This window comes from Notolepis coatsorum (genome assembly GCF_963971535.1).
Source record: "Notolepis coatsorum genome assembly, chromosome: 1".
Taxonomy (NCBI): domain Eukaryota; kingdom Metazoa; phylum Chordata; class Actinopteri; order Aulopiformes; family Paralepididae; genus Notolepis; species Notolepis coatsorum.
Window position 1 is genome coordinate 39,677,379 of NC_140165.1, and position 24,171 is coordinate 39,701,549.

Here is a 24,171-nt window from a genome sequence, read left to right on the forward strand (position 1 = left end):
CTCCGTGTGTCAATGTGAGGCATAAGGTGTAATAAAGCACTTTGGATAAAAGAGCTTACAGTATATAAATGCAGTCCATTTTTACCACTTGTTGTGACTATCGCTACAGTCATCCTTTTTTACAGCACTTCACTGGATAATACCGCCAGGTATCATGTTACATGTCAGGCTACTTCACTAAGCCTACTTTCAGAGGGTTTCAATTGGAGCAACACTAGCAGGAAAAACAACACGTCCAAAGAAGTGAAAACGACTATAATTATTCTGACAAATTGTCCTAGAAGTGTAAAAAAGTATTGTGATCAGGGGATTTTATAGTGCATCATATTGTTGCCTAAATTGATTTGAAACGCTGTTGAATCGTCAACCTGACCACCGCTTTGGTTCTTGGGGGGACTTGGTGTCCCACAGAGACCATCATCACCATCCCTCTCACATTTCCAGGGGCCCGTTGCACATTCCAAGGCTCTTATCTGGATGTTATTAGCTATGGGGACTCCGTCTAACTACCGTTGTGTAGACTGTATTTGTTTTATGAGGGTCAAGAGAAGTCTGAACGCTGCTTTTGATGTTGTTTCAGTGGGGAACTAGTACTACTACTAGTTGATTTGAGTACGTACAGGAAACACAGTTTATGCTGCTTTTTAGAGAACTTGATTTACTGGTGCGCTGCCTGTAGGCTATTCAGGTTTCTGATGGTCCGTCGGAGCTATATTTTTCCATCTCGAGGAGTATTCTGTTCACACTCTTGTAGGGCTGAGCCCAAACGTTCAAACCTTCGAACCTTTTTTCGTTACGTTGGCATTCGAATTCTAAAACAACATTTGAATTATTTATATTAAAAAAACGTTTTCTTTTCTTTTTAAATATTTTTTTCTATTCATTCCGTTTAAACCAATGGGGTTTTTCTTCACAGTTGCAGATAAAGATTAGGCTACACTAATATTATAGTATTAAAATAAACTGATTAGTTATATTCATTAGAAAGAACGTTGATTTAGTTGGGCTGGGGCTTCTCCCTGGGCTGGGTCTGGGGCTGGAAAGTTGATTTAATAAAAGAAAAAAGACTCATTTAATCAGATTAATCACTTTATTCAAATTGAGGATTTAGTTTGAGGATAAAAAAATGTATATATATATATATATATATATATATATATATATAATAATTTTAACATTTTATTTTATTAAAAAACGAAGGTTCGAACGTCTGTTCGGAAAAACCCTGACCAAGTTCGAATCTCAAAAACAGGCTTCGGGGACAGCCTTACCAAACATATTATTTATATTATTCAAACATGTTCCATTGAGATGTCACAGTATGATGTCATAATAGAACATTCTAGAACATTTGTGTATCTATTCAAAATTCTCTCAGAAGATATCATAAGCCCAGAAATAAATATCATGGTAAAGGAGAGGGTGAGTAATAAATTGTCTGTGTACACGGGTGAGTTGATGGCTATTTTGTTAGCTAACCAAGTCAAACAAGGTGTTAATAGCGTCAGATTCAAGTAGTGCATTAATTAGTATAAAACATACACAGTCAGAAATAGGGATGCCCCGATCGATCGGCCACCGATCGCTATCGGCCAATAATCAGTATAAATATGCGATCTGTGAATTCCGATAATGAGTCATATTCGCCGATCGCGGAAACCGATCAAGCGGAGATCTCACTCGCTGTCTGTCTCAGACACACAGGACCTGCAAACTGCCGCTGCATAAATAGGCTAAATATACATGAGAAACACTGTCCTGATCAGATATATCGCTGATGTGGGGGGGGCTACTAATACTCTTAATTCAAGTGAAATAAATATGAAATTAGACCAAAGATCTGAGAATTTCATTTACATGGTTCTCTTGTTTTCATTTAGTTCAAAGATCCTAGGAACCCATGGAATCCTGTTGTAAACAGAATTTGTAACTTCAAAAGTCTAAGCCTAAACCTGTAGAAGCATCACATTACCATCACTTCTCTTCTCTGGCATGTGGTCGGTCAATTGGTGTCGATCATGATTTGGTAAAATGGTATGCAATACCAGTAGAGCTAGAGAGACCAGTAGGGCTAGAGCAGGGGTGGCCAACCAGTCAGAGACTAAGAGCCACAAAAAAATGACTGTGGTACCACAAAGAGCCACACCATATACCAGCGTTTCTCAACCTTTTTTTTCAGTCACGGCACCCTTCATGTGTTTATAGGTCTCACCCTCTGGCCTCTGAAGTTGCTAATGTCTTTTTTATTTGGGCCTCACAGGGTTAAAAGTACCCTGTGAGACCCACGGTTGCAAAATTACAAAATCACTTTTAGCCATTTAAAAAAATAATGTTTATTTAAAAAATGTTAAAGGGGAACTATTTTACTATTTCTTTCACTATTTGGGCACTTTTACACAATTCCTGTGAGTCTATGGAACACCTAGGTTTTTTTCCAAAAAAATTCATTGTTTTGTATTTCTAATCAAGTACTAAAAACCGCATTTTTCTACCTCAAGATCTTAAGCCGTTTTGAGGCTGGGCTCCAACCACTGTGTGGCCTGGTGCCAACTGCCACATCAACTGCCACATTATTATGCAGCTGAGAAATCTCTGACATCACAGATATGCACATTTTCAGATGACTCAGTTCAGTGAGGGTGAATATTGTGAGAGGAGAATTGGAAGAATTCGCCAATATGAGAATTAGAGACATATATCCTATTAATATAAGTCCACATAGCTAAGAAACAATGGTACACACTGAAAAAAGCCATTTATAAGATAGTTCCCCTTTAAGCACATGTATAGTCAATTGGTCCTGTTGTTCAGCCTCACAATGCTATTTGATAGTAAATGTGTTTATATGTCCCACCCTCTGGCCTCTGAAGTTGCTAATTTCTTTTTAATTTGGGCCTCACAGGGTTAACCTCTTAAGCCCGAGATATACAGTAAAAGTGTATATTTTCAGCATTATGTTTGTTTACCAATTATTTTAACTGTTATTAGTGAAATATAAGATTATAGAAATCTCAGGGCATTGAGTCGGAAACCGGCGCATATTGACAGGAGGAAGTGGCACAGCCAAAAGTGAGTGTAGTCTTTTGAAGGAAGAGACTCAGGGCTTTCAAATTTCGAAAAACTACCCTACCCAGCTCACACCAGCCCCTGTCAATCATCTGACTTCTGGATTTACTTTTTAATTTCTCTTATTTTTTGGGATTATCTCCCACAAACCTGAACGTTATTGCCATAAAACAGAACGCAGTTAGTTTCTCTACCTTTCTGTGAACGTCTTGCAAAAAACGGTGTTGCAATATGATGAAGAATGGTGGAGAAATTTACATTATAAAAAAGATGGCAGAATTCAGTACTGTATCTACAAAACCTTCTGTTTAATCATCTTCCCTTTATTCATTTGCTTAGATTTTTCAGGTCTGGTCAATTTTAGCATGGTGTTATTTACAGTCAAAGATAATTTTTTTTTAAATAGAATTGATATTCTCCTTTGGTTCATTACAATTTACTCAAGCCTAGTAACAGACACACTATTTCTGACACTGATCCATATATGTCCCTAGATTCAGATACCAAGAACATGCAAATGGACCATTTAAAAAAAAATTGTAAATGTTTATTCTACGTCCTTATGGAATGAGTGACATAAAAAAAAAAATAATAATTTCTTTTTTTTTTTTTTTTTTTTTTATGGATGGAAGAGCCGCACATTGACGGGCAAAGAGCCGCATGCGGCTCGCGAGCCGCGGGTTGGCCACCCCTGGGCTAGAGAGACCAGTAGGGCTAGACTAATGCTGATTGGCCCGGGTGCAAATATTGTCTTGGGGCCCCTATCCCCACCATGCAAGTTATCACACATGACAACATTGGACAAATTAGCATATTTCCCAGCACGCCATCTTCCTTCATAATGTTTTGACAAATAAAAAAACAGATAATCTTTTTAAATGGTGCATTTATATAGCAGCCTTTAACTCATTCAGCGCCACCGGTTATTTCACGAGATGGCGCTAGTGCGCCACCGCTGTAAGTCAATGGGGGGGACTGCAAGATTTGCGAGTCCTTAAAATATATCTTAACGTATAGCTATGGGTCTAATACACCCGTCGATTATCAGTTAGTTGCATCCAGTCAACATGTACAAAACGGATTGTTTTTTCATCGGTACATTTCCGTTTTATAGCCTTTTGAATATGAGTATAACTTTGGGTGCCTCTGAGTAATTCCAGAGGAAGACGGATAATAGCGTTTTAGTGGAATACACTAAACACGTAATTTGTCAGGCTGGATGGATGAAAATGAATGGATATCGCTAATAAAAGAAATAACGATTAAAACCCGACTATACTCGGGTCTGGCGCTCAAGCGATGGCGAGTTAACCCGACTATCATCGTGACTGGCGCTGAATGAGTTAACCAAAGCGCTTTACAATTTGTTCCTCACATTTTACCCATTCACTCACACATTCACACACCGACAGTGGAGGCGACCGTGCAGGGTTCCAACCTGCTCATCGGGAGCAATTGGGGCTTAAGTATCTCGCTCAAGGACACAAGGTGGGAATCGAGCCGGGGACCTCTGGATTACCAGACGACTGTTCTACCTCCTGAGCCACTGCCCCCCCCCCCCCTACATAACATATGACTCAAAAACCACAAGTGTTGCACGAGGTGAAGATGGTATATATATAGCTGTTACAATTAGTGGAATTGTTACTGACTGCTACTGTGAAATGGTCAATGTGTGACCGGGCCCCACCTACACTGGTAAGTGTCTTCTTACATGGGCCCATGGAAGCTTCTGGGCCCGGGTGCACAGTCGATATGTACACCAGTGGGGCTAGATGTTATTTTCATGTCAATATCTTGATTTCACACTATTGGTTGATTTTAAATTTGATTTGGGCTACTTGCTGTCTCACATCCGTAATCCCTCCTCCTCATCTTCTCTCTCCTTTCCTTTCCTCTCCTCATCTCCCCATCTTTCCCCTCCTCTCGTCTGGTCTCTCTCCAGCTGCATAATGACGAGGACGACTCCTCGGAGGCCTCCGCCAGCGACCCGCAGCCCTCCACCTCAGCCCAGGCCGGTGCGTCGCTGCCCCAGGCCGACCTCCAGGCCAACCTCCATGCCGACCCGGCCGTAGCCTCTGGGTCGGGGTCGCAGGGGGACGCCGAGGCCCCTCCACCCCCCTACGCCTCCATCGACCTGGGAGCGTGCGCCTCTGCGCCCGGTACGACCCACACCTCTTTTCTTGATCCTCCATTCGCGGAAGCAACGTTTGTGATTGGAGGATCAAGAAAATAATATAATAATAATAATAATAATAATAATAATAATAATAACTGGACTTTGAAGAAGTCTTTAATCATCATGCAGTGACACACGCATGCGATGGGCGGCATACACAGGAACACACGCATGCAATTTTTCTTTGGGTCGCCAATGAAATCGAGTCTGCGCTTGATTCATCCCGTCGTCCTCCCCCCCCCCCCCCAAGGGCAGCCGGGAGCAGATGGGGGCCGCGTTCCGGGGAAAAGAGGGTGAGGTTTGAGATGGGTCAATGCCATTCACTTGTTTCTTTTGCTGAGCAATATAGACAATCTTTAAAACCATTGAGAAGAACCATACATTCTGGATTGTGGAGTGGGTCACTGCTCTCTGCTTCTAAATGTATTTATTTATATTATGAATTTATATATTATATACATTTATAAAACATTTAGAGAAATGTATCAAATACTTTTATTTATTTTATATTTTGCACATAAAACAGGGAAAACACAACACAGCAACAATTAAAATAACAAGACACCACAATACCACAACAACAATAATAACAATAATAATGACATTAGCAATCATAAAAATAATAAATACAGAACATAGAAACATAAAAATCAACTTAAACTATTACAGACACCACAAAAGACATTTCCTCCCCCACTCCCACCAACCCCCCCCCCCCCCCCCACCACCACCACAGGACCCCCCAGGACCAACACCCCAAACCCGACATTTATTAAAATGTACAGTCATGATACACCAGCAACATTTTGAGTCAATGGAGACGGACTATATTGCTTTCAGCAGACGATTGATAAAAAAAAGGGACAAATTCAATGTAGATAAAACATAGAACTTGGAACATTAGTTAGCAATTAGCCCGTTCCCACATGACGTGAAATAATCACACGTGCAACACTGACTTTAGGGCCTAATTGTGAAAACAAAGCCTTTCTTTTCCTACTGGACCCAATACATGGCCAAGATCTCACAATCTGACATCCACCTCTCCGCAGACTGGGCCGCCTGTACGTTAATGCCAAGCAAGCAGTGCAAAAATGCTTCCGCATTCGTCACCGCACGCTAGTGCGGTAAAGCGCCCTTCTTTTCAGACAAATGCTACCGTGCGTGCACCGGCGGCGGCGTGCTCGCTCAGGTGCGTGCGTGCGCCGGCGTGCTCGCGCGAGGTGCCCGCGCATGCGACACGAGCGGAGCTCAATATATATAAGTCACCGCCCCTTATTCAGCATCTCAGCAATAGCTCAATTGGCAAGGACACATGGCTGTGGATCCTATGGCTTGTTTGCTGGCGAGTTCGAATCCCATCGAAAATATTTTTTAACGTGATTTTTTTTTAACGTGTATTCTTTCGCCGATTAAGGTTAGGCATTGTTTCGGAGTTGGTTAAGGTTAGAACGGTTAAGTTTAGGCGCTGTTAAGGAGCTGGTTAAGGTTAGAGTTTGTCAAAGAGAATGGCAATATAATTTCTAAGGTTAAGGTTAAGGTTAGGCATTGTTTCGGAGTTGGTTAAGGTTAGAACGGTTAAGTTTAGGCGTTGTTAAGGAGCTGGTTAAGGTTAGAGTTTGTCAAAGAGAATGGCAATAGACAGCCTATTTCCGCGCGACCTGGGCGCTGGGCGGCGGAAAATGAAAGGCGCATTACTGCATGCCACTACGGTAAATTTTTGCACTGCTTGCTTGGCATAAAGCTACACGCGACTGGGCCTACATTCTGTTCTCCAGCGGCACCTGTTCTGGTTTCACTTAGCTGGAATCCAATGCACGGGATATCATCCATACTTCCTGTGACCTGATTGATTGATTGATTGAAAAGTTTATTAACAGATTGCAGAATGGGTACAGTACAGCTCAATACATACAATTGTTAAGGGGATGCAGACCAGAGAAAGACTTTCGTCTTGTTTACATCAGGGTCCCCCATTTTCAATTCATCATAACATATATGACATACAGATAGACAGTACTGCTACATCTATACATTTATGACATATCAGATTTGCAAATACAGTACTGTTTGTGATACAAAAGTGTCCAGAAAAAGAGTGTATATACATTTGACGTAGAAACTGTACATTGGAGGAGGTTGGGTGGGTGGGGTGGGGGTGGGTGGGGGCTGTACATTGGAGGTGGGGGGGGGGGGGGTTGGATAGGGGGGGACACACACATTTTACACTGTACATTGGAATACTGACAAAGCCTTACTTGGTAATTTACTGTACAACTAGGTTAGGACATTTGTAGGGGCCAGTTTCGAATTGCTGTCTCACGTAGGTGTTTTTTGAGAGTGTTTTTGAAAGTGGGTAGTGATTCACATTCCTTTACAGCTTTGGGTAGGGCGTTCCACATTGATGTGGCATAATTCCCTTGTTTGAGCCGAATCTGGGTTTAACATGATTTGTGGAGCTCCCTCTGGTGTTGTGATCGTGGTATTCACTGACCTTTGGGAAGTATTTTGACATGTACATGGGTACCTTGGTCGCGTAGTGTATCTTGTAGACCAGGCCCATTGCAAGTTGCTGTACTCTGTCGTCTACTCTAAGCCATCCTAGGTTGTAGGGGTGGACGGTATGGTCTAAAATTTATATCACGGTATAATTTGAAGCATAGACGGTAACGGTATATATCACGGTATCAGTGTTTCTGTTAGAATAATTTTTTTTGCCTGATAGGCAGGCTATATAAAGAATGACATCCTCAAGGCATGTAGATTTATAATATTTTAACTTAAAACTAGGCTACTTTTGCGTATAAAGTCATTATATTCCATATAAAATAAGTCCCGAGTCGAGACTCCTGCTCCCATTGCAAACAGCGGGGCTGGATTTTGCTAGAAGCATATGTAGCTGCAGAGCCGCAGAGCCAGGGGCTCTTTCAGGTCATTAATTTCAGCCATTGGCAATTCAGCCGTTGGGTGGGGGGGCGCTGTTTGACGGTGTGACCAGACCTGAAAGAGCCCCTGGCTCTGCGGCTCTGCAGCTGCATGCTATTCGCAAATCCACTGCTGCACGCCGTCCTCCCGGCTCCCGCTGCTGCCGTCGTTATCATAACACTACACACATATCGTAATGTTTACAGCAAACTGTAGTTGATCACCAGGTATGTTTTATTAACGTAGAATAATTCATATAAGAAAAACGATAGGGAAATATCTTACCTTTCTCCACTGGTTAAAAATGCCAGGAACTGAAATTGAAACTTGCTGTGCGCCGCGGTGATATGTGTTTATTATGAAATGACAATTGCGTGTTGACACGCCCACTGCGCGAAGCCTCCTAAATAACTTTTTCCAGTTTGCACATATCTATTATCTATGACTAATTCTATCTATTTTTAGGGGCAAATGCGATTGAAATAGTCGCGCTGTGGTTACATGACGTCATTGCTATTTTAGAGCTGCTCTACCGGTTAAACGGTATAGTCAAAATCCATACCGTAGAGCAAATTAATACCGTTTATACCGTTTATACCGTCCACCCCTACTAGGTTGTCAAAGTGGGCAGGGGTGAGGTGGGTTCTAGGAGTCAGGTCAAGCAGTAGTCTGACTAGCTTGTTTTGAGATGTTTGTAATTTGTTTTTTAGTGCCTTTGAGGTGCTTTGGTACCATGAGGTGCAAGCATAGTCGTAGTACCCTTGAATGAGTGCTCCTGCTAGAGTCTTCAGGGTATTCTTGTTTACCAGGGAGGAGATCCGGTACAAGAATGTACCTACTGTGGGTTATTCTCAAGTCAAGTGTTTCTTTATTAATCCCCTTGGGGGAAATTCAAGTCTCATAGCAGCATGAGGGGCGGGGGGCGTACAGGTAGGATAGGTACATACATAGGTAATAGAACAAAGTGCAAGTAATAAGGACAATAGTGATAACAGTAGTTGTAGTGAACAGTAATGGGCGGCAGGATTTGATTATTTCTTTTTTTCTTTTTCAATTCAGGATTCAATCGGACAGTAGTAATAGTGATGATGGTATAACGTTACATGGTCCAAAAACCGGAGTCCATGCAGTGTTCATTATTAAGAGTTAGACAGTCCTCCTAACAGTTCTGAAGTTCACCAGCCGTTAGTTCTCCAGCAATTGGCAGCACTCCGTGCCCACAGCTGTGTGGCCTGATGGCTACTGGCACGAAGGACTGGCAGAGGCAGTTTGTGGTGTGTCGTGGCTGAATGTGGTCCACGTCTTGGCTAGCTCCTCATAGGGGCGGATGGGAGGGGCTTTCCAGTATAGCATCCAGCTTTTATGTATTCTACCGACCACCTGGTAGAATACCTGGGAACAGGGGTTGGGAACACAGCATTTTGACTGATGTAAAACTTGGCATGCTCTTGACGAATGTCTCCTAGCCCGAAACGTTAGCATGTTTTAGTTTGATGGCCAAAATAAATCTGTGGCACTGTCCTTGTCCTTGTAATATGTTTTTTGGTTTAGCGCCACAGTAAGAGGTTCTTGTAGGGCTGGGCGAGATAACGATAATTATCGCAATATATTTTAATAATTGATATCGAAAGGGAAAAAAATCGACCTGCAACATTTGTATATGTGACCTGCAACAGGGCAGTTTTAAAATCAGAGACAGTGGACAGACTTGTCTTTCTTGCCTGCAACTTAAAGTAATGGCTTTGCTTGTCCAAATGACAATACTGACCAAATTGAGATTTATTTGTCTCTTGTCCATTTATTTTGTTTGGTTTCTAATTTAAAATACAGTTTGAAACCGTCTGTACACAGTAGGCTATGTGTGCTAGCAGTAGGGATGCACGATATTGCTTTTTTGACACCGATACCGATAACTTTATGCTCCTCAAGCCGATAACCGATATCGATAACCGATATTTATTGTATTATAATTTTTTTTTTAATGTATACATTTTTTTCAACATGAAACAAAACATATCACAATACAATAATAATACATAAAAAGACTTCCCAGGACAATAACTTAACACCAACTTAACACTTTAACTGCCGGAAAACGCTTTACAGCGTCATTCCCGGCCATGCTCAAGTTGCCGAAGGACGCTTTACAGCGTCTTTAATATCAATATTTCAAAAATCTGCGATCTGATTCATATTTCCCCTCCGCTGGCCTGAGATCCACCAGGAGGACCCACTGAGCTCTCTGGCGGTTCAGGAGCGCCATCTGGTGGCCGATCGGCGCAATCGCCAAACAGGAAGTGCTATGGAGGTTGTGCTGGTCGGCCATATTACTTCCGGGCACTCGGTACATGTCCCAGGACTCTGGCTCGTCACAATATAATAGCAATCCATTGCCAATAACTCGATAAACAACATGATTTGGACGTATATAGTATTATACAAGCTGGAAATGGTTCATCAGGATAAACATCCCATAATCGAAAACGGTCTGATCGTCCAACGGCGCGAGGAAGATCCGGTAAGATCCAGCGTTATTTTCTAACGTATTCCATATAAACTGTTATGATGAACATATGACCCACACTAGATGAATGATATAACGCTGCCCACGGAATTATAAACGATCCCCCGCCCATCCGGTCATCATCAGATCATACGTAGATCATTCTAGAAGTACGTCCAATTGAAATTTTTTATATCGCCCCGATTGCCATCAAACAGTATTTCATCATCAATATAATGCATTTGGGGCTATAGATCACGTTCTGGAGAAAGCTGCAGAAAGAGATGAAAACATACTTATACATTAGACCATACTTTACTATGAATATGTGAATGAAAAAGTTTAACGTTGCTACACAATGAACAATACATATAGGACTTTGAATGGGCCCTAATAATGGCAATGTAGCGATAGAATTTAAAAAGTTATAGCCATGCAAATAAGGGGTACTTATCCATAGACAAATAGAGCTGGCAACCCATGGTATAGCATGAATTTAACCTCCGGCACCCATAGTGTTAAATGTGACCTAACCAGACAACAGAAACAAAAGCAGTTTTGACTGATAAAGTGACCATATTTATTTTTCCAAATGAAAATTCACAATCCGTCAACAGCTTGTGGTGCATCCAACCTAAGACGCTTGAAGCTTTTTGTTCTTCTTTTTTCAAAGCGGAGCCTTGAAAAAGAGGCTTTGAGTGGACACATCACCACCTCACATCACCACCACAACAACGGGTCACCTGCGGCACCGCCACAGTGTTGGGGGCCCGCGACGACGGCGCGAGCACGCTTGTACCTATTGACGAGTCGTTTGCTAAATTAAAGTAGTTTGACAGAAATGACCCAAGGGCTCAAGCCGCTAGCTTTTAAGCAGTCCTTGGTGGTGCAAATTAACCTGGCTACGGAGCAATAAGTGACTGCGTATTCAACCAAGGGTTGCATCACAGCCACGAAAGGGGCTAGCTTTGCTTAGCTCCTCGCGTCGTCGTGGGCTTCTAAGTTAACACAATAACACACCGTCGTGGCGGTGGTGATGCCGCAGATGACCCGTAGGCCTGGATGTATTGCAAGTTGTTGCCCTTTTCCCTCCTTGTGGAACTTCTGCATTGCATTTATTACAAATAGCAAGCAATCTTTTTCCTCTGAAACTCCGAGTACCGACGCGGCCATCTTTGTTGTTAACGTTAACTTGCGTGGCTACGTCACAGCCAAGAAAGGGAGCGCTGGATTTGTGTAAAACGCCCTGTTCCTAAACCACACGCTGTCAGTCGTAGCACAGTACTGACAAAACGGGAGGAGCCTACAGTCAAAACAAACGCACTTCATTCCAATTCACCCACACCGCATTTTTTTTTACCAAAAAATATATTATATTATTGGAGCTATTAATAACGTTATCGGGTTTATCGGCATGACGTCATAATTGCTGATATCGGCCCGATAATTATCGTGCATCCCTAGCTAGCAGAGCTAGTCTCCAGTTGGTTTGTCCACCAAAAAAGCGCCAAAAGATAGAAAAGAAATGGAGGGTTATGTATATAACCCAGTTCTATGAGTTATGGTGCGCTCAGCACCTGTCTGCACTGTACTTCACTTCGTGCACGAGCACTGAATAAAAAATGGAGGATACCCCCCCTATTGGATGTTCACGGGAGGGCGACGGATCCGACCGTGCGAAGAGGCACTCAAGCAACCCAACGCTCAGGGTGAGCAGACCGTGGCTTGACCCCACGACTACACACACGCACAACCCGCATGCCACCCGTGAACGAACGAAGGAACAACCTCGTTACTGCCCCCAAAATCACGGGGTCAAGAGCAAACCCAACCCCGTGGCAAGGCCGTAGCAGCGGAGCGCGAAGGAAGACCCAGACCCACTGAAGGGACTGGATCCCCTGGAAAAGGGGGCCCGGAGAGGTCAATGATGCCAGGCATCAAGACCCCACCAGGTGGTCACCTAGTGACACCGCCCCCCACATCGCCAGCTTATTCAGATAAGGCCCCACCAAGAGCAGGCCCTTTCCCCCCAATAGCACACCGCCTGGCATACTGACCCTGCAACACAGGCAGTCAGCATGTCCGTAAACACTCAAGGTTAACCAACGGAAGCAGGCAGCGTACCGGGGAAACCAGGCAACAGGCTGTAACCTGAGCCTGGAGCACTGCGGACGAGACGGGCGCCAAAGGAGTCAGCTGAAACAGCCCTCCCGGCGGAAGGGGCGGATGCTGGCGTTGTTGACCACCATGACGAAGCCTCCATAAAAAAAAACCCACCCAGAGGGGTCAAGGCAGAGAAGGCTGACGTGCAGGGGCACACTCAACCGGACAACCCGGGAGTTGACACTGCTCCAACACACCAGGGAATCAACCACCCTGTCGTTACCATATGCGGTGGTTGTTCCTAGGGGAAAAAAAGGGTTATCCCAGGTCTACGGTATCAACGAAACTTTACTTCGGACCGGGCCCGGCGGCTCGGGAAGCACACAGGGTTACCAGAGGAGGTCCAGAAGACCACCCCAACAGCCCCCTCTCCGCCACGCGTGAGAGAGGTGCGGAGAAGAGAACCAGCCCCTTATGATAGTGCCAGGTACAAAAAAGTACCCAACAAGGATCTCTATAACGCCTAACCTTGTGACGCCCCAGGCCGACCCGGCCTTTTTCCCCCTGGAAAAAGCCCAAGTCCCTCAGGGTACCAGAACAGCAGATCTCCATCCCCGGCGGACAAACGGGTTAACTGACCTGGACCAGCGTGACCAGAACCAGTCCCGTGCCCTAACCACGCCGACATGCCTACTCCAGGAGAAGGGGCAGATATGCGTGTTGATCTAAAAACATGAAAAGAGGGCGCCACCCAGACGGGCCGGTGTGAACCGCGCTCGGTGGCCCACCCCAAGGGCGTGAGACCCCTCTACTACCTATGTTCAGATCCATTCCGTTATCATCCCCCAGATATGAACGAGAATCCGTCGAGAACCAGTAACAGGTTCTCGGAAGAGGACAAACCTCCATCCCAGTTGCTTTATAAAAACGCCGTTTTAACCACAAGCAACCAAGGCATACTAGCTACCCGTATGATTCTTAACAGAACACCCCGAGCTAGCACTATGCATGCGTCGGGACACAACCACATCAATGAATAAGCTATTTAGACCTTTCATTGAATCCCCAAGGCGCCTGGGGGAACGACAAGAAGGGTGCGGTGCCTCCTATACCCCACACTCTTTTTATTTAAAAGAAGGAAGCACCAACAGACATGAATCCCATTTGACACAACTGAGGGTAAAAACTGTTTACATTTTTACATCCAGTCACCCCTATCGCAGAGGACTTTAGACTGAAAATTCCCCAGAGAGCCTTCCCACGTGAGTCGTAGAATGAAAAAGCCATGGTAACTCCGAGTCATGTGACCAACCGACTCAAGTTACACATAAAATCGAGCGTAGTGGACCCGTAAGTCCTACGCTCTATCCCGACACTTTGACAACAGATCGTACGTACAGATCTAACTCACGGAAGCCATCGTCAAATAGCAACGTGCGTAGTGACGTATGCTATGACGGGGGGAAACCCAACACTCAACGCCTGTTAATAGGAGCAGAGTCAGGGCAACCCTTCCCCCCCCCCCCCCCCCCCCCCCCCCCCCTCCCTGCCAAGTCGCCTGACGGCTTGGCCCCGACTGGCCTAACAGGAGATGAGTAAACCCCCCTGACCAATCAGAAGAGGGAAGGAGGGGTTTATTCGGTACCCCCTCACAAGCCCTTCCCCCTGCACACAATAACAACTTTAGCATATGATACCTTTGGTAGAATGCTAATGAAATAGCGCAAGCTAATACAATGCACGCCACCCACAGATAACTGTGAACAGGGTTTACAACAAAACCAAGTCGCGTGTGTGTGTGAATCCTACACCTGCATCCTATGTTGTACACAGAAAAAACACTGATGGAGAGAGCGAACGGCTGGGCCGTGGTACGTGTTCATACGAGCATTACTGCAACTAACACAACAGTGTTGTAGCTCAACATTACTTGTGTAAGCAACAGACCATACAACTAGCCTCTACCTGCATGTGGAGTCTCAGGCCGAGGTAGAAAACCTTCCTATAACCGAGTGTAGGCTGCAGACCTTGCTTAAGCTCATAACACAACGTAACCCTCCTATCAATGCATACAATTGAAGATTCACACTTTGCAACCTCATCATATGTTTTGGTGAAGAAACACACAGTTTGTTAACAAAAAATACAGTCTCCCTTTTAGAGGGGACTTTTTATTTTTGAATCAAATTATACGAGAGGGCCTGGGAGGGGTAAGCAGAGGGGACCACAGGGGAAAAAAGTCACTGCCTAGCGGCGCCTGCCGCCTCGAGCCGCTCGGGTTTTGCCACCCGGGAAGCCCCGGAGGGATGGTAGACAATCGGTGGCTGGTCACGGCGATCCCTACCGTCTCCTCCAGGCGCAGATGGGCCGGCTGCAGCGGCGGCGCCCTCTCTCCTCCTGGCCTTCTTCGAAGGGCCAGCAGTGGCGGTGGTAGCAGCAGCAGCCACGGCGGAGGAAGCTCGACGACGTGGTAGCCGTCTGACTCCACCAGCGATGCCGGGAGGGGGAAAATGGGGTTGTGGCACGGAGCGCTCCTCTGCCATTTCTCTGCACGTCGAGGTCATCAATCGCAGGGCCGTCCCGAACAGTCCAGCATCGGAGAGGGGTGCCGTCAGAAGAGGACTTCTCTTCTTCTCCGGTACACGGGCCTGCTCCAGCCAAAGGTGGCGCTGGTTCAGAGTCGCCAGGGCATGCACTTTCCCAGCGGCTATGGCCTGCAGCTGAGTCAGATGCAGGACAGCTCCTGCCGACTGGGTGAGCTGGTCATCACTCAGCTCCATGCCGCCCGTCAATACCTCGGACATGAATCTTGCCAGCTGTGCGATGTTAGACGCAGCAGCCAGAGATTGTGTTCCGGCGATAAATGACTGGTCGCTCCAGTAAGCCAACCGCCTCGCCGATTTCCCTTGAGGAACCGGCTTGCATAACGGCTCCCACACCACCTCCCGACAGAGGAGCGCGGCCATCGGCCTATCAAGCCGTGGCACGCCCTCTCTCATACCTTCGACCAAACCCGCCACCCAGCGTAACTTGTACGTAGGCGGGGGTGAGGCCCATGATGTGGGACACCACCTGGCCCCGACGAACATAGGCCCCCATTGAGGGGAAAAATGGGTAGACAACGTCCACCCCTCTCACCGGGCGACGTTGCCAGAGATGACCTATTAGATCATCAGGGACAGGAACAGGCAGTGGCAGCGGCACGCCGTTTGCAGCGGCCGCCACCGCCATAAGCTCGGGAAACAAAGCCCGCAGTTCCCCCTGCAGACTTTCCTCCACCGAGCCCGCATCCCTCACATACAGCAGGCTTCGACTGGTCAAGGAGCCACACTCCGATGTGGCTGATAGTAGGGCATCCTGCCGACGAGTCTGAGGGTCTTCCCCGACATCTTCAAACAAGGCGCCCCAAGGAGACATTTCACCCCCCTCCAGTGTTACCTGGACGGGCGGAATACATGTCTCCATGGGCCTTCAAATAAGAACCCGTCCGCCTCTACCATGTAATCCTCTGTTTCCATCGGGCAGGTAGAGACCGACGCATCCTCACTGGGCTCCAGCAACTCACCAAACCCAGGCCGTTCGCGTCTGCAAGCCACCATCTTGCGACGGGAGCGAGCAGACGCAAAAAGTTTGCGTCTCAAATCCTCTGGAACCAAAGGAACTGGCCGCTCAACAGCGGACGATTCCCCGGAAGCAGAGGAACCAGAGCCAGGACCAGGCCATCGCAGAGGCGACAGCACCGGTGCACCAGCTCCTTGGAGAGGCAAACTACCCATCAAACGCCTACCGGGCGTGGCTGTCAACCACGAGAGAGGCAACAGCCCTGCACCAGAACGCACGACGGAGGCGGAAATGGAGAACCGCTGGTGGAGAGTGGCTCTGCGACTCTCCGAAGTAGACATTATGACTTAGATTTTTCTATCGAATATTTATGAGAGAAGAAAAAAATAAGCACAATGTAAACATGTCTCAACTTTCTTCAGCTAACAACCTCGTCAAGTGGGGATCTACCGAAGGCACTTCCTTGTGGTGAAAGTGAAGGAGGCGAGTAGGTGACCACACACCTGCTTATGAAGGTAAGCGGAAGGGGGTGTGGTCAGACGGATGTTGGGATGTAAAGGTACATGGTGGAATTTTTTATTCAGTGCTCGTGCACGAAGTGAAGTACAGTGCAGACAGGTGCTGAGCAAGCCATAAACTACATAGAACTAGCAGAGCTAGAACTGTTCAACTCCCCTGGAGCCACAGCCAGCAGAGAAGCCGGTTTACTTTCGCTTTCAAACCAGCTGCAGCCTGAGAACTGGAGTGTGAGGTGATGTAACACTAAAGATGGCGGCAACGACAAAGAATTACTGCAAAATAAACATACCGGTACATCTGTTGTTAAAAAGAAGATTTTTTATATATATATATATATATATATATATATATATATATATATATATATATATATATACTTATAACATTATCAATATTGTTATCGATATCGTTATCGCGATATCATTTTTGGCCATATCGCCCAGACCTAGCTTCTTGCTTGGAAGGTGCGTCCAACACCTCCACTGTAAAACTTAAGATGTTTTCAAATCTCATTATCTGAATGATGGGAGATGGGAGACATAAATTAATGGAGGCTGTGTACCTGGATGATTTTAAAACATCATGGAATGTTTATATACAAGTGTAGGTCAGTCGGCAGAATCTCAGCATTCCAGTGCTGATATGCAGAAGAACGAGGCTGCTTTTGATTGGCTGCGCAAGGTGCATGTGTCACAGTGACGGGGTGTAACGGTACGCGAATACGTACTGTATCGCCTCAATGTGGTCCTCCGGTACAGTATGCGCTGTGCACCGAACGATTGCAACGGTACGGAACCTTTTTTTCCGGAACTTAAATCCCCCCGGCCCTAATATAACGTGCACAACTAACCGGATGTTGTTTGTTCATCCCACGCAGCGCGCAGCTACACTGAACCAGAGCTGTAATTCAGCATAGCGTATTAGCCTTAGTATGGCGAGTCAATACTAACTGACAAGCCAGAGCTAGAAGATGCTCCCACAACATTCAAGTTTCCCGTTTGGGATCATTTCGGATTCCCAGTTAACCACAGTAATGGACAAAGACGAGTGGATCGCACTAAAGCTACGTGCCGGATAGCCCCTTTCGTGACTGTGATGCACACTTGTGATGCAAGCCTTGCATCAGTCACGAAAGGGGCTACGTGCCGGCATTGTTCAACTTTATTGCGAACTTTATCACGCATTTGAAACGGCATCACCCGAATGTGAATATCACTGGTACACGGAAGAAGCAAACCCAGCTCCCTGTGGCATTCAAGCAGCATCTCGCTATTAATTCAGACCGGGCCAAAGCAATAACAAATGCCATATGTGTGTTTATAGCAGCAGATCTGCGACCATACTCCGTTGTCGAGAACACTGGGTTTAAGCACATAGAGCATAGAGAGTAATAGAGCCCCGCTACCTAGTTCCCTCTTGTCCGTATTTCAGCCAGCAAGTCATACCACCAGCTCTGTCATACCATTACCACCAGCTCTGTATAAACAAGCACACGCTACAGTTGTCCAAGGCATCTGCTATATAATAATCTTCAGATTTACCTTAAGTGATATTAGTAGGTTACAGCAGTAAGCATTAGTTTGCTCAATTAGTTTGCCCCCCCCCCCCCCCCCCCGAGGTACGGGGTACGTACCGAACCGTGGATTTTGTGTACCGTTACACCCCTAAGTGACATACTGTATCGCAGTGTAGTCCGTGTTTGGAAAATGAAACCGGTGTAAGTCATGAAATCATGGCTTCAAGGTCGAGTTTCTTTATTGGACACGTGTGTTAACACAAGGTCAGCGGTGCTGTGAAACGTGTTGGATGAGAGAAACATGTCAGCTCAGCAGTAGGAGCACTAGATGCACTTGAGCACTAGTCATATAAAGATTAAAAAGTTCATAAACATGGAATAACATCATTCAGATTCCTTTATTGTCACGTATTTCAGTACCTTACAGCAAAGAAAGAGTGAAATAAAATGTGTTGTGGTCCCTCGACCATAGCAGCTTCCAATAATATAAATACAATCAAATTAGCATAGAATAAAATAAGATAAAATATGACTAAAATAAAGATGACTATATACAGTTCTAAAAAGTGTGCAGTGCAGATAACCGGATGTAGATATAAAGTAGAATATTTTAGGTTTATGAGTCGAGTGGCCTGGTGGTAAAGGCTGTCCTCGAGTCTGCTGGTACCCTGCTCCTGTGTCTTCTGCCAGGCGGTAACGGGGAGAACAGTCTGCGTGCCGGCACTGCCGGGTGGCTGTGGTCCTTCATGATGCTGTGTGCCTTCCACAGGTCCCGCTGCTGAAAGATACCCTGGATGGCCGGGAGTCTGTTAATAATAATAATTAATTGTAGGCGGCTGGGTGGCGTAGCGGAGATTGCGCTCGTCACCAATGCAAGAGACTCTAATCCCGGTGTCAGCATTGCCTGCGGCTTGGGCCAGTCGTCATACTATCTCAATTGGCAGAGGTAGCGGGTGGAAGTCAATGGGTGGGGATTGGACATTGTGGACAGCGACTCCTACAGGTCGGTTGGGTGACGCCTGCACGGCAGAGACAGGAAGTATCGGGGGCAGCGTGAGCCTCCCACGCGTTACTCCTCGCCACTGAGAGTCCACGCTGTCTGGTGAAAAGATGCGACAGGCTGCCTCCTCGTGTACCGGAGGGGACACGTGATGCAAGGCTTCTATCCTCGCTACAACCGACCAGTGGGGGGCATAGTCTAGCAACGTTCAAGACCGGGGAGGGGAGAATTGGCTATACGAAATTGGGATGGGAGAAAAATAGAAAAAATAAGGAGAAAAAGTGGATACAAAAAATAAATTATAATTAATTTGCATTTATATAGCGCTTTTCTAGACATTCAAATCGCCTCCTTCACCACCACTGGTAGCACCCAAACTTGGGCTATGCAGGCTCAATGGCTACCATACAATGGCACCCGGTACAATGGCACCCGGCACACATCACACTACACAATGGCTGAACGGCTCAGGAGACAGGGATTGATATCGGTCAATGTTGCCAGTGCTGTGCTGCACCGCCTCCACTGCTCTCTATAGTGATTTGAGGCCGTGGGCGGGACGGTTCCTGTACCCGGCCGTGATGCAGCCTGTTTGGTACTAGTTAAGCCTCGACACCAAAGGCTTTTTCAATATTTGAATGTGAAACGAATCTCCTCAGAATTGATTGTTTTGTAAATGGATTGGCCCGGTTGAGGACACAGCACAAGCCATTGTCTTTTGTTGCACAATAGGCCTTTTCTTTTTGGACTCCCTCTATTTCCAGAGGGCGGTTGCCCATCATTTCTGAGTCTGGCACAGGAATAGTCTCCCTCTGACGATCAAGGTAGCGTCGTCTCGACATGTTTTTACTGGTCAGGTCAGGGTACGTCTCTGGAAGAAATCCAGTTCTCTATAGGCTCTAGGTTTGGAAGGTTTACACACACACACACACTATCCTCTAACACACTATACACACTATCATAACATGTAATACACAACTATACAATAAATACATACACCTGTCATATGCGCGCACACACTCACACACACCTAATAGGTTGCACCTTTTCTGTAGTAAATGTCGAATTGTATTTCTATTAGAGCTGGGCCGTTAACGGCGTTAACGTGCTGCGTTAACGCTATACTAGTATCGCGTAGGGGTGGGACGATACATCGATCCAGATCGATACATCGATGTAATTATCAACAATCGAATCGGATCGATGCGATGTAATAAGATCGATTCATATCGATACTCTTATTTTGAAAATCCTGTGGCGAGTCTCATATCCGCCCAAGAACAACAGCAGTAGCTCCGTGTGTGTAGATGTTACAGCATAGCATTCTCCCTTTCTGTGTGTGTGCGCGCGTCTTTGGAAAGACCAGAGGAGTTTGATGTTTAAATGTTATTTAAACATAAACAATATAATACATAATAAATGTAGGCCTATACATGATCATGCAACATCAACAAATTGTTGTAGGAACGGTTTGGGAGAGGGAGGTTGTGAGTTTTGAGTTCCAAAAAATGTAGCTTAAAGTTTAAAGCTCAATATATAAAAACGTGGCACTTTACAGTGAACAGGAGGTCTATTTGTATTAAAAACAATAGATTGATTTTCCTTTAAATGTCTGGAAGAGCTCAAAAATACAAATGTCAAATTATATTTTCATTACCTTTTTTTGTTGATCTAAATGTTACTAATTGTGTTAAATGGGCATATGATATCATCTCATATCGATCGCAGGCACCTGAATCTAATCGTATCGTATTGTATCGTGAGAGACTTTGTGATATCGGCAAATATCGTATCGTTGTCCAAAGAATCGATATCGTATCGTATCATGATGAAACTGGTGATTCCCACCCCTAGTACTATCGCGCGATAATATAATTAACGCATTAATCTTTTTTTTTTTTTTTTTTTTTTTTAATTTTTTTTTTTTTTTTTTACCTTTTATTTACCCAGGGTAGGTTCGCTGAGCACAGATGCTCTTTTTCAGGAACGCCCTGCTTCACATTCACACAGTTCCATTCACACCTGGGAGCTGCCCAGTACAACCACAGTTGACACCATTGGCCACTGAGCAACTCCACTGGAGCAGTTGATTCAAGCCATGTCACATAGTTCAAGTTTGAAATGATTCTTTCTGTTTTGCTCCTGAGAGTGCTAGATACTGTACTGTACTGGTAATATTATTTATTTGTGTTAACTTCTGAATAAAACAACTTATTAAACACAAGTACATCTTATTGAACATTATTTTGATATTTCATTACCAATTATCATAGCAAAACAGCTTTTTCAAACAGTCTGTAATGCATTTTGGAAACGGGAGATGGGCTCATGTTGTAATGGGCCACCTGGCCTGAGAAACATAAGGAGGAAAGAAAAAGTAAGGACTTACTAAGGTCATTATTTGGGTAGAACACACATATTTTGAATGCCTTCGGCAGGTTTTTTTTTTTTTTTTTTTGAGCCATTTTAATCTAAAATCCAGGATTGCAGATAGATTAATCTAGATTAAAAAAATGTATCTATGCCCACCTCTAATTTCTATACATGTTTCTTGTATGTTTTTGTGTATCATCTCCTTGTTTTGTCCACCAACGAGGACCGTGTTGAAAACAAAGTGTTTAAGAGGCTTTTACACATCATCCTCTGGGATGTACGCGTGTCTGTCCTTTTTACTCAATAAGATCAATCGCACACAGTCCACACTCGACGCGAGGCTGGCGTCTAGAGATGCGATACTTGGGCTAAACCTAGGACCAAACACACAGATCTCTAACCTGTTCCAATCTCCTGTGCCTCCTCTTCCCCGTTCGCTCCACAGAGAGCAGTTTCCGGCCTGACTTCCGGTACCGCCCCCTTACAGCGTCGCCACCCTCGCTGCCCACGTACGATGAGGCGGAGAAGGCCAAAGCTGCCTCCATGGCTGTGTCCACGGTGGAGGTCGTGCCGAGGGTAAGGAGAAGCGGACGCAACCGCTCCCACGTGGATACTGTGTGCACTGTGGGGGGGGGGGGGGGGGGGGGGGGGGGGGGGGGGGGGGGGGGGGGGGGGGGGGGGGGGGGGGGGTGTAATGAACAGAATAGAATAGAAATCCTTTTAATGATGCAGATTCTATATGAATTTCAATGTTTGTTGTCACGATTCCATTGAACTTTCCATTCTTCATGTGTTTATACTACAGAGCTCTAATTATAGATTATATTAAATACCACACAGATTGGTTTGGCTCCGAAAAATACATAAACAATGAAAACGGAGACCGAAACAACAATGCTAATAGCAGTATTGATTCTGTATTGTGATTGAGATACGCTGCACACACTCACTCACTCACTCACTCACTCACTCACTCACTCACTCACTCACTCACTCACTCACTCACTCACTCACTCACTCACTCACTCACTCACTCACTCACTCACTCACTCACTCAAAACAAGTTAAAACAAATACACACAAATGTCTATTTGTATAGCCAAATATCACAATACATGTCACCTGACCTTAACCCTCAATGAAGACGAGGAAAAATTCCCACAAACACTTTAACAGGAGAAAGAAAAGGAATAATAACAATTTTAGTGTCCTCAGATGACATCACAGGAGGAGACATTCAAACTCATTAACTCTAAATAACTGGAACTAAATGAATGTGCTCAATAATAATAATTGATAAAGTAATAGAAGGCAATTATATATATATATATATTAGAGGTGGGCATAGATATTTTTTTTTAATCTAGATTAATCTATCTGCAATCCTGGAGTTAATCTAGATTAAAATGGCTCATTTGAAGTCTGCCGAAGGCATTCAAAATATGTGTGTTCTACCTAGGGATGGGTATCGTTAGGATTTTATCGATACTACTACTCTTATCGATACTGCTTAACGGTTCGGTACTTTATCGACATTGCTTTATTATTTATAACTTTATAAATAAATACTTTCTTCAGCAACAGCAGCAGCAATGTTCTTTTATATAACTTTATAAATACATATTATTTCTTCAGCAACAGCAGCAACAATGTTTTAAATGTGTCTGAATTATAGACTTTTTATAATAAACAACAAATGTAAGATAAAAAAAAAACTATACACTGAATGATTAGTTGTTACCTAAAGCCCTTGGACTCCACTGTAGAGAAGGGGTGTAGGCCTTTGACAACAAACTGGGTCACAGCCCTGTGACACTCGTTCCCCCTATCCTCTGTCATCCTTCCTAGCTGCTAGGGTGAAGGGACTTTGATTTGATTTGATTTTATTAGGGATCCCCATTAGCTGGTGCCATAGCAACCAGCTAGTCTTCCTGGGGTCTACACACAAAAAAACATACAAAAACAATTATTATTGCAAAAACAAAATTATTAAAAGTCAGTACACGCAATGCATAATGAAACTACTGTAAAAACGTCTTTGGATAGCTTCTTTACAACGGGGAAATACCAACTGAGGAGCCAGAAGAGGAGCCTACGACCTCCAAGACACATAAAGCTTCTTTTAACCCTCTAATCGCCAAGGATGACTTTAGACGTCATTCCTCGCCATGCGTGATCTGCCAATGACGTCGCACAGTGTCTTTGAGATCAATATTTCAAAAATCTGTCATGGCAATCATATTTCACCCACGGAGACTTGAGACTTGCTGTTGATCTCCTCTCAACTCTCCAACGGTTTAAGACCGCGACTCGCCAAAACCGGAAGTGACACGCCGGAAGTGGTGCTCACCCATATTTCGTCCGGCCACTCGCTATCGCTAGCGGGACTCCAGCTTGATACACTGGATAGCGATCCGTTGCCAATA

General features: G+C 44.9%; 1 protein-coding gene across 1 annotated transcript in view; it reads left to right on the top strand.

The window, feature by feature from the left end:
• Nucleotides 1-24,171, top strand: part of ndfip2 (Nedd4 family interacting protein 2) — a 61,069-nt gene that overhangs the window by 13,821 nt on the left and 23,077 nt on the right. Inside the window, 4 exon segments of the mRNA XM_084323219.1 lie at nt 5,012-5,228; nt 22,191-22,208; nt 22,211-22,242; nt 22,244-22,321. Of these exon segments, the coding sequence (XP_084179345.1) occupies nt 5,012-5,228; nt 22,191-22,208; nt 22,211-22,242; nt 22,244-22,321 (345 nt within the window).